At 40.1% G+C, this 11,435-nt stretch overlaps 1 protein-coding gene across 3 annotated transcripts; it reads right to left on the bottom strand.

Moving 5' to 3' along the window:
- Window positions 1-375: 375 nt before the first annotated feature.
- LOC117861028 (disease resistance protein Pik-2) lies at window positions 376-10,776 on the bottom strand. Of its 3 annotated transcripts, none has more exons than XR_004641635.2 (6): window positions 9,683-10,776; window positions 5,542-6,273; window positions 3,383-5,338; window positions 1,821-3,269; window positions 814-894; window positions 376-690 (listed from the first exon to the last, which is right to left on the bottom strand). XR_004641635.2 is itself a non-coding variant. In XM_034744486.2 (3 exons), exons 1-3 carry the CDS (start codon window positions 10,697-10,699, stop codon window positions 3,419-3,421), a joined length of 3,669 nt encoding a protein of 1,222 aa, XP_034600377.1. In that variant the 5' UTR covers window positions 10,700-10,776; the 3' UTR covers window positions 3,294-3,418. The 3 variants fall into 3 exon arrangements, 1 of the variants encoding a protein (XP_034600377.1); XR_004641636.2 differs by having other exon boundaries at window positions 3,193-3,269; XM_034744486.2 differs by lacking the exons at window positions 376-690; window positions 814-894; window positions 1,821-3,269 and having other exon boundaries at window positions 3,294-5,338.
- Window positions 10,777-11,435: the final 659 nt, after the last annotated feature.

Raw genomic sequence — 11,435 nt, 5'->3', positions numbered from 1 at the left:
CCTAAACCTGAATTGAGACCTGAATTTGAACTACAACTACGAACTGACAAACCCGAACCTGACCTACCCAACACCAAGCTAGCATGCACCAATTGTTTCATTACAAGACTGCTCTCCTTCAGTTGATTTGCTAATTCAACACACCACCTCAATGGCTCTACCAGCAGGCAATAAATTATCTGAGCAAAACTTGGCATAAAAGGAAGGTATCGATAACAGATCTTGAAATTTAGCTAGAAATGTTAGTATCAAAAACAGATCTTGATGTTACTGACAGAACTCGCCATGAACCGAAGAAACCAGATGGTAGAATGTGTTTGCCTGCTTGCTAAGGTATCAGGTATGTCTGGTTGTACATAATAATTCAAATCCAAGTAAAAGGATGAAAATTCAAAACAATGCATCCATATCAGGCCTGCTCTACACGCCTAGCCATAGCCAAAACACAAACACCTGTGGATACAAAAGTAAGCCTCTGGTGTAGAGCAGGATGTTAGCATGCCATTCAACAAGTATGTTAGCATGCCATTCAACAAGTACATCTGGCATAAGATAATCAGCAAATCGTTTTTTGGTTAGAGCCTCAGTGCCACGCAACTCCTCAAATATCGTATGGAAATCATCGCACGTGGGCCCCTCCACAGTAATCAACAGATCAGATACAGTGTCAGTCACCATAACCTGCCCAACCTGCAGTACATGATCAACGAAGTCAAATACCTTAAACTGTGACACCCATGTTACGTCAAATCTTCAAAACAAATGCAGTGTAAACTGAATTGTGTATGACAAAATGCTACATCCATTGCCTACCAAGGTTTGACGGAAACTCTTGTATACATTAACCTGTTCACATGTCAAGGAAACACCACCTTCTGTTTCAACAGCAACAACCTGCAAAAAAGAAACTCAGACCTCAGAAATACACAATGCATCAACAAAGGTTACTTGCAGTACCTGCTTAACATCTGCAGTTCAAATTAGAATGCTCGTTTGTAAATCAGTTTTGGCATTCAGTCTGTAACGAAGTTATTTGAACCATGTTATGTGTACCAACTAGACATATAACAATTCTTTGCATGACTTACAGTTACTGTGTAGTTTTGTACTCCATCCATTTCAAATTGAAAGTCATTTTGGCTTTTGTAAATACATAGTTTTTACTATGTCTCTAGACATAATGCATATCTAGGTAGCATAGCAAAAGTCATATATGTATCTAGAAAAGTCAAAACAACTTCAAATTTGAAATGGAGGGCGTAAATCAGTTTTGACATTCAAACAAAAACAAAGTTATTTGAGCTATAGTTGCCATGCTTCATGGTGAAGTGCAGAATACTCTAGAGCTAGATATTTTAGCATGGTAGAAATATAAGAAACTAGATAAGGATGAGGAGGGTTCTAGGGTTAGGATATTTTGTATGGAAGAGTGTGAAAGTTGCCACATGGCAACACCACAATGATCATGAGCACCTATAAATAGAGGTGCTCCCTCCCTCCTAACCATACCATGGCATAAGAGATCTCAAGTAGGAGAGTGCAAGGTAGCCATTTAGTATAGTGGTATCATGGTAGGATAGCCACACAAAGAATGTGCAAGTGAGCCTTGTATCAAGTGAGTCCTGTGATTTTTCGAAGTCGAAATGTCTACAATGAACATACAGTGTGATATACATTAAAATAGTTGAAGCACACACACATAATATGTGAATCAAAATAGCAAAGTGTCATGCAAACTATATGAATCAAAACAGATTACTACATGAAAACTATATATGTATTTATACAAAACAATTAAAGGACATGTAAATTGTTTGCACCGGTTCAGATTGGAGTCACGTAGCTCTGAGGCCCAAGATCATAGATCAATTTGAAAAAGCCCTTTGTTTCCCCTCCATCGATAATAAAATTCAAGACCATTGTGTCATACGATCCTGCCTGAATTTCTTTCTTTTCATCAAGAGTAGACTTCAGGACCACTGTGGCATACAATTTTGACTGAATTTGTTTCTTTTCAACGTATGGATGTGGTACCTCGCCTACTTCATCAACCATAATATTGATAAAGTTGACCAAGGTCGTTAAGACAGAAGGTCCCTTGGGACCGTCGCACACCATGTGGCACTAGCATGGCAGTACCCGTTGTGCCAGCAGACCAGCCTGGCCCAATAAAAAGACCATCGGGCTGGGCCTGGACCACCTTCTCAGCACGTAGTGCCAGCCTGGCCCGGTACGAAAAACCTTCAGGCCTATTAGTGTCGGGCTAGGACCCCATCTATATCTGAAGCTGCTCTCATGGTGAAATGTGCAGCACCAATAGCCCAATACAGACACCCCTCCTCTGCATACTCAAAAGCTCCCGCTGCTCGCGTGGTGCCGTGGTGGCCTTGGGAAGTGAATCGATATGGAAAACCAAAACACAGTGTTGAAACGTATCATGTAAATAAAACTCTTTATTGCATTAAAAAAACACGGTGCTGAAATTGAACCGAACCGGAACAACAACGAGGCAGGCTAAACCGTGCGTGGTTCTGTATTTTCACATGCATGTTGTTCCACGTTGGCTCTGCCGCAATGTGGTCATTCTCTCTGGTTTTATGGGAATAAGAAATGCCTATGCAGGGGGTTGCTGGCCTATGCCTGATCGCCGTGGAGCCGCTGCCCCTGGTGCCAATGGACAAGCTAAAATACTACTCCAACGAAGCACGAAAAATTGTGTGGCCTACAATGGAGTACCGTGCATTTCCTCTGTTGATAATGGCAGGGACGCAAGGGAGCTGCAACATCACTTGCAAAGAAAAATGATGGCAAACCAGCTCAAGCATACACAACCAGAGCAACCCTGCAGATCATTGTGGTGAACGTTCAGACCAGGACTAAAGACCCCCTTTTATCCCGGTTGGTATTTCGGGATAAAAAGGGTCACCACGCCAGGTGCTGCCAAAAAAAAGGAAATCCTTTTGGATTAAGTGACCGAGCTTTAGTCCCGGTTGGTGAACCTTTTAACCTAAGCTAACTTTAAACCGAAACAAAAGGGAGCGTACGGAAGGTGAGTTCTCTACCAGTGTTTGTAGCCTAATTACTGAACTGATGAACATTATTTCACTTCAATCAGGCGATGCAGGATGGAGCAGCACGCCAGTTATTCTTATTTGGCACAACCACATAAGCACAAAAGGAATACGTACGTACAGATGAACAAAACAAAAAACGATGATTCAGAGATGCCGCACTAGGCCCACAGGATACTGACATGATCGACCTTTTAGCTGCATGCGTTAAAAAGAAATACATCAGCAGTAGGACTGGAGATTAATTTTACACACACATCAATTGTTCAGATGCACAAAGAGGGTAACAGGGAAGCAACAAGAGCAATGACCTGGCACGACGATCGCCACGCTGACTCTGCAGCACCTCACCACCTCTTCAAAGCGGGTCCATTTGGATTGGCACCAAGCTGGCCCTGCAGGTCTTCCATGAAAGTGTGCTTATAAGTTTTGCTGTCCAGCATAAATTCCTTGAGGCTCCGGAGCAATGGTAGCCCGGAAAACATCCCTGTGTTGGTTTCTTCAAGCTTGCCACGAAAATCCAGCCGCTCAAGCTGAAGCATTGCCCCTTCTTCAAACTCCACCGATTTCAGGCCATCTATGTCATTTAGCTCCAGCACTATCAGACTCGGGAATGCCTCCGGATGGAAGGTGAAACGGAGGTCGTCAACCTGGAACGACTTCGCCCACAGACGTAAGCTGACCAGGTTCGGTAGCTTCCCAAGAACTTGGAGTGCAGGTTCGTGCTCCAGTATTCTAGAGCTCCTTAGAACCAACTTCACAAGATTCGGGAGCCCCTGGACCCCTGGCAATTTGACCAAATTACCGTATATCTTGAGGCTCTGGAGTGTTTTTGGAGCGGAGGCCAAGCCCTCCAAACAGCCATGCAAACCTGGCATCCCCCATGCCTGCACTAGCAAAGATTCCAGGCAGCTGAGATTGGCAATGACTGAACAGAACTCCTGGCTGTTTTCCTTGTTGATGCCAGTCACAGCTAACTTGCGCAACTGGGTCAGTCCTTTTATGTCCCGTAGAATTGCTTTGTCCCATGCAAGATTCACAAGACCCAATGTGCGCAGGGATTTTAGTTTCCCTATCCCTCTTGGCATCCAAGTTGGACCTTCGCTTGCCATCAGAATAGGGAAGAACCAGCAGCAACACTGAGTGCATACATCACACCTATTCATGTCACTATCCACATCCATAACCTCTTTAAGAAGTTGAGGTGCGCAACATGCCATGCAAAATCCTAGCAACCAACCCATACAAATGCATGGCCTGTTATTCACTACTTTTGGCAGTTCTTCAAACGCATTTAATGAATCATCGTCCTTTCCAACAGCCCCAGCACGAAGATATTGTAGCTTCTTGAGCTTGGTGATGGTCTTGGGCAGCTTTAAAATCGCTGTCTCTGAAATATCTAGTGTTTCTAGTTGCTTTAGATTACCCAACGAATCTGATAGGTGAAAAATATTATCACATCCCCTTAGAGAAAGGTATCTGAGGTGAAGAAGCTTCCCAATATGCTCTAGGTGATGACTAACCAGACCTGACGTGCCTTCCAAGTCCAGCACACGCAAGAACCTCATCTTCTCAGAAATGAAAAAGGACCTCCACTTCCCAAACACTGTTAACGAGCGTATGCGGGACAGATCCACTTTGTTCTCAAACTCACTCTTATCTGCTTCCCAGTTGGTGCTTATGACAAGGTGGCGAACTGTGCCTTGGGCGTTTGAGCTGCAACCTTCCTCCATTCTAAAAACGAGATTTTCTTCTGTTGACTTTGAGATGCTAATCTCACGCATGAGATCATGGACTTGGCAAGAGTCAATTCCTTTTCTACTATTAACTGATAGCTGAGAAGGTAGGATCATGCTCCTCTCTATTAGTTCCATGAAGTAGTTGTCAGCTACTTCTTCTGGGGACTTATCTCGAATCTCCCTTGAGTAACCTTCTGCACTCCACCGTCGTATCAAACGTCTTCGTCTAATCTTGTGATCTTCAGGGAAGATGGATGTATATAGGAAACAAGACTTAAGATGATATGGAAGACCATCATAACTTTTACCAAGAATTGTTTTTATGGCCCCAAGCTCCAGGTTCATTTCCAATTCAGCACTAATATGCTCGTTCAATTTCCTCCACTCTACGGCTACTTTTTGTTGCTTCGCCAAGAAGCCACCGATGGTAACTATTGCAAGGGGAAGACCATTGCACTTCTTCAAGATCATTTTTGCTTCTTCAATCAATTCAGGATGCTTGTCCAAATCTTTGTCCTCCTTAAATACCTGAAATCAGTAGTGCTTATTATGTTCTTTGAGATTGAAAATACGTACGAATAGTCTATGTAGTTTACTTATTTATTAGAATGACTATGGCATAATTATTAGTCTCATGCCTATTGAAGAATAGAACTATTAGTTATGATGTCCTTATATCGTAATGAAAGATAACACAAATGGCGGCAGGATTATATTGTAATATAGTATACCTTTCTTGTGAAGAGGTCTTGTGCATCCTTGCAGTCAAGAACTTTGAGCTTGTATATGTTTTCTTGTTTCTCTGAACAATGTTTTGCTATACTCTCTTCCCTTGTGGTCACTATAATCCGGCATGAACTATCTAATTTAGGGAAGCTTCCAAATATATTATCCCATTCTTCTATTGATGAAAGATCATCAAGAACAATCAAGCACTTCTTCCCTTCAAGAAGCCTAGCTAACTCTTTTATTAATGCTTCAACTCCCATCATTATTGGGGCTGTGTTTCTTGCACCATGTGCAAAATCTATTGCTCCTTTCTTTTCGGAAGATTGTACATTTAGTTGCATAATTAAGCTCTTCAGGAACTCCTTAAGAATGAAAGGGCGCATCACTGTAACACAAGCATGCTTCTCAAACACACCAACAAGCTTTTGACTTTCATAAACATCTTTGATCAGAGTAGTTTTCCCAAGACCACCCATTCCCCATACTGAGATCACCGCAAACTCTTGATTAGATGGATTTGAAATGAGGTTGATGATATCAGTTTTTTCTTTCTGCCGACCAATAAGTTGTGATTCCTCCAAAGCACTTGCCATAGTTTTGATGTGAGTAAGGCTTTTTGTGAATACCTTTATCTCATTGCCACCTTTAGATTGATGTTTCAGTGCTACATTAGTACTTATTGATTCATCTGAGCTGGACACTACCACTGGTATTTTTATTTGATCTTGACAATCCTATGCAGAAGTAAACTTTAGTTATCAGAATTTTAAATTTGTTGATGTTTAAACAATATTTTAATTCAAAAAGGTAAATTCTAGCATAAATGCATATAAATTTATGATGGGCATAGATAGATTGCTTGGGTAATTAAAAGAAACAAGATAGATTGATTAGGCAAGAATGGAATTATAACATTTAGGGGAGGCTAGTATCTAGCCCAATTACAAATGAGGTGTTTAGATAGAACTATAATGTGTAAGATTGTTATTGGCCAATATATAGATTTTCTTTAACACTAATATTACTAATAATAGATTCTATTTGGATGATCGATGTTAATTCTCACTAGACACACTAGAAAAATTGATAGATCTTAGAAAATCTCACAATGAGCGAAACATTCTACCATCAATTTTGTAGACTCAATCCTTGTTGATAACAATAAGCATAGGAAGTAATTTACTTTAAAAATGACCTACCTCTACCATTACAAAGATAATATCCAAAATCTACACCTAAAATCCCCACATATGCCATTATGAATAAGAATTTATTCGTCCTCTAAATCTCCATACAAGTGACCAATCACTGCTACTATGAAAATAAAGCGTAAGTAACCTCGCAATTTGTGTCTAAATTACCAATACCCTCTACCATTATGAATAAGAATTTAAATAAGATAATAAATTTGTGTCTAGTTTATCCACTGTTTCCATTATTAAAAATAACTTAAAGTAATGCTTAAATCTACATCTGAATTACACATTTCTATGATTATAAATTATAATAACCCAAAGCATGCACTATAAACTCTTCTAAATTGATCATTTGTATCATTATTAAAATGTGAAAAAACTAAAGTATACACATACATGATGTGTACCACCATAGAAACCAAGTAACAAGCACGTAGGGATCAATAGATGCATTGATTTACATGGTTTGGCAATAATGAAAGTTATTTTCTTAATGATTCATATTACAATGGCAGTCCACGTTAAATTATATTACAATACTACTACATGACAAGAATTATTTAAGTTGCTACTCTAGATAAATGTATTACATTTTGACTGACAACATTATAACATCTACAATGATAGTTACATTATGACCACTCTAATTATTTACTCCCTCAAGCTATTCTTTTGATCTATTTTTGTAACATCTTACTATTAATAATTGGAGGCTCCTTTTGAGGCCTCTAGGTGAAGCAAAACATAATGCCATTACGTGGACAATCTAGAAAAAGAGAGAAATCCTAGAAATTCTCACAAAAAAGCAAAACATCTGACCATCAATCGATAGATTGAAATCATCATAGCCTTTGTATCTATTATGTTTTCTAAACAATTACCCACCTCTGCCATTATATAATAAACTAAAATAACCCCTAATCTTCATCCAAATTACCCACTTATGCCATTATAAATAATATTTAAAATAACCCCTAATTTGCAATTGAAGTGCCTACCACTATTACTTAAAAAAACTTAAAGGAAGCCCTTAAATTTGCATCTATATTACCCACACATAACATTATTAAAAATAACATGGGTAACCCTACGTTTGAATCAAATAACCTTAATTTAAAATATACAACAATATATGATTCTAAATCTTCTATATCTTTCACTATTGGTATACGACATAATAATTAAGGTCTATACGCATGATGTGTGTCACCATTTATAAGGATATAAAGTGATAAGAATATAGATTTCTATGCTAAAATTGTATCTCAAACTTATAGTTCATTAAACAAATTCAAGCGCATACCTGCGATGCAAAGTGAAAAGTTAAAGATTATAAATGTGGTTGAAAATATTATAGAGTAATTACTAACCATTTATAAGGACATAAAGTGATGAGAATATAGATTTCTATGCTAAAATTATATCTCAAACTTAGGATTCATTAAACAAATTCAAACGCATACATGCGATGCAAAGTGAAAAGTTAAAGATTATAAATGTGGTTGAAAATATTATAGAGTAATTACTAACTAAAATCTATCACAATTGGATGAAGATATTAAGTATATATCTACATAAGTATTATGTTCGAATATTTAGCAAATGAGAGGTAGCTTATGGTAATAGTTTTGTAGCAATGTAGTCTCATTTTTATCCATTGGAGACTCCGCATTAGTTCCCACGAGACAAGCTAGAAAAAAGAGATAAATTCTCATAAAAATTAAAAATATCAAGCACCTATCCTGTAAACTCTAGGTCATAGCCATTGATCTATTATATTTTCTAAAAAGTTACCCTCCACTGTCATTGTGAAAATATTCAAAAAGAAGCTCTAAACCTATATCTAAATTACCGAGCTCAGCTATTATAAAAAATAATCTAAAGTAACCTCATAATCTCCATCCAATTTACTAATGCACGTCATTATAAAGCATAACTTAAAATATCATTCTAAAATTTTATCTATGTTACCCACGTGGGTCGTTATTAAAAATAACCTAAAGTAAATGCATATAGTCTAATTATCTTCTTGTGCATCATACAGAAATGTCAAAAAGTAAACTAATATATGATTCTAAATTACCTATTTATGTCATTGTTAATATAAAAATACTAAGTTAAAGTATATACACATGATGAGTGCCACCATTTAGACCATTTATACATGTATGTGAGGAATCGATAAAAAAACTGATTTGTATGCTAAACATAATGTATGGAGGATTGGAGGTGTGATACAAAATGGAATAAGTACGAATATGGATGAAAATGTGCATAGAGTAATTATTAATTAAAAATCAATCACAACTAGACAAAGGTAGGTACATATCTATATAAGTAATATGTTGAAGTATTGAAAAATAAGAGACTATTAGTTAGGAGTTTAATTTTTAAATAATTTTTAAATATAATAGCTTCTAAAAACATTAGCCTGTACGGGAGCACGGGTTGATGGACTAGTAAGTTATAATGTCATGTGTCGTCCCAATTAATATGAACTTAAAACTCAACCGGTACATGGAGAACAAAAATAAAAAAAATCTCATTAGGGGTTGCATGGACCAATTGAATTAGTTTGGGGAGTACCATCCAGTTGTTCAAGGAACTAAGCGGACATAGTGGATTGCTTAGGGTAGTAAAATAGACTTCTTCATTTAGTAAAGTTTTTCTATAGAGAAATTTTTACTACTCTAGACATGCTGGTTGAGAATCTTGTTTATTCCTTCCACTTCTAACAGTTATGCTTCTTATGCTAGCATGTATAGGAGCATGTGTACTTGTTGATGGACTCGTTCTTGTTGACGAAAATTGATACATTCTTTCCCGTGCCTATAAATATGGTAAAAGAATACTGGATACAACAACCTGAATCCTTGTAACTATCTGAGATAAAGAAAAATAACAAGAGGTCACACTAATTCGATAATTTCTGAAGGATGAATAGTACCTTCTCGTAGAAAGCATAAATAGTCTGATGAGCGGAGAACTGCTTAAGCTCCAACGCTTGGCATTCTTGCCCTGCACACAAGCTTGCAACTTCAACTTGTAGGCTGCAAACTATGATTCGACTCCCTTTCTTGTGGTTCGGCGGCAGACATGCTTTAACCCCATTCCACTCTTCAAAGGTGGACAGGTTATTAAGCACAATCAGGAAACTATTCTCGCTTAGGTATCCAGAGAACTCCTCTGCCAACTCTTTTCCTGTCTTCTTGGTCTCCAACAGAACATCGACCCCCACGGCTGATCGGAACTGCCTCACTAAGCTTTGGATGAAGTCATTCGGATTAAAGGGATGCGAGATCCTTACCCATGCCCGGCACGAAAACTTCTTTTTGATATCTGGATTCTCGTAGGCCGCGTTGATGATGGATGTCTGCCCAAGATCACCACTGGTTCCCCACACTGCGATCACTCTAAGATCCTCGCCCGGTGTGTTGATCAGGTGGACCAGGTCCACTTTTGAGTTGTCATTCTTCGCAGCACGCCGTGCATCATCGATGCCGAATATCGCTGCAGCTGTAATGCTTGACTGCTCAGCAGAAGTGACCGGCTTGGAGCCAGCGCTCTTGATGAGCTGGTAGCGCAGGTTCCTCTGGCTCACGTCCTCAACTCTGGCCCTCAGCTCCTTCATCTGCTTGGCGATGCGGCGCCGCTCTTGCAACGTGCGAGGAAGGCGCCACCAAGATGGCTTGTGGAGATGAACAGAGAAATCCTGGAGGCAGTCCTCCGCATCGTAGGCCACGTCTCGGACTTGCTTCACCCAGGTCATGAGCACGTCATGGTTGTCCCGCTCGTCGTGCGCAGCCCTCATAAAGGCTTGCATCATCGCGAGCTCGTCCCTGATGAAAGCATGATCGCGCTGGATCCCGAGCTGCAAGGCCACCTCCTCCGCGACAGCGGATTTGGCGTAGCCAAGCGCTCCATCCAGCACGGACTTGCCCACGCTCAGCGCCGTCGCCTCCATGGCTCTCTTACCCGTGGCCTTGTGTTTCTTTCTTTGAATGGAACTGTGAGTCAGTGAGTGGTAGTAGCAATGGAAACAGGCAATAAATAGCAAGGCCTCCTCTTGAAATGTGGCAACGCCATTGCCTACCAGCGACTGGAGACCCAGGTGGAGACCCAGCGACACCGGCAGCAGAGTCTTCAATGGCGAGTTGAATGCTGCGCAGCTGTTCCACCCACCGCAGCACATGCCATGTCTCTGGACTGCAGAGACTTGAGAGAAAAAAACAGGGCGCATTACAGCATCGTACGTCTGTACCTTGATCTCGGACTATCTCCCCGTGGCGCCGAAACGAAGCGAGGCGCGGGTGCTTGGGGGCTGCGCGCACGGTCTCGCTCTCGGCAACTTGGCTTGTCCGTTAGCTTCCTGCAAGCGGCCAAATCGGTCCCTCCTTGAATAGGGCCTTGCTCTGGAGCTGCTCTCATGTTGAAATGTGCAGCACCAATAGCCCAACACGGACACCCCTTCTCTGCACACTCAAAAGCTCCCGCTGCTCGCGTGGTGGTCTTGGGAAGGGAATCGATATGGGGAACCAAAACACAGTGTTGAAACGTATCATTTAAATAAAACTCTTTATTGCATTAAAAAAACACAGTGCTGAAACTGAACTGGGCCGGAACAACAACGAGGCAAGCTGAACCGTGCGTGGTTCTGTATTTTCACGTGCATATTGTTCCACATTGGCTCTGCCGCAACA

Source organism: Setaria viridis, chromosome 6 (genome assembly GCF_005286985.2).
Source record: "Setaria viridis chromosome 6, Setaria_viridis_v4.0, whole genome shotgun sequence".
NCBI classification, from domain to species: domain Eukaryota; kingdom Viridiplantae; phylum Streptophyta; class Magnoliopsida; order Poales; family Poaceae; genus Setaria; species Setaria viridis.
The sequence above is the reverse complement of the archived record's forward strand: the minus strand, read 5'-3'. Positions and strand labels throughout refer to the sequence as shown.

Excerpts from the sequence above, each read along its gene's own strand:
- LOC117861028 (XM_034744486.2), bottom strand. The coding sequence starts at position 10,699 with ATGGAGGCGACGGCGCTGAGCGTGGGCAAGTCCGTGCTGGATGGAGCG. Across the intron at positions 6,274-9,682 it reads TTTATGCTTTCTACGAGAAG|GATTGTCAAGATCAAATAAA; the intron begins GTACTATTCATC and ends ACTTCTGCATAG. Across the intron at positions 5,339-5,541 it reads AAGACCTCTTCACAAGAAAG|GTATTTAAGGAGGACAAAGA; the intron begins GTATACTATATT and ends TACTGATTTCAG.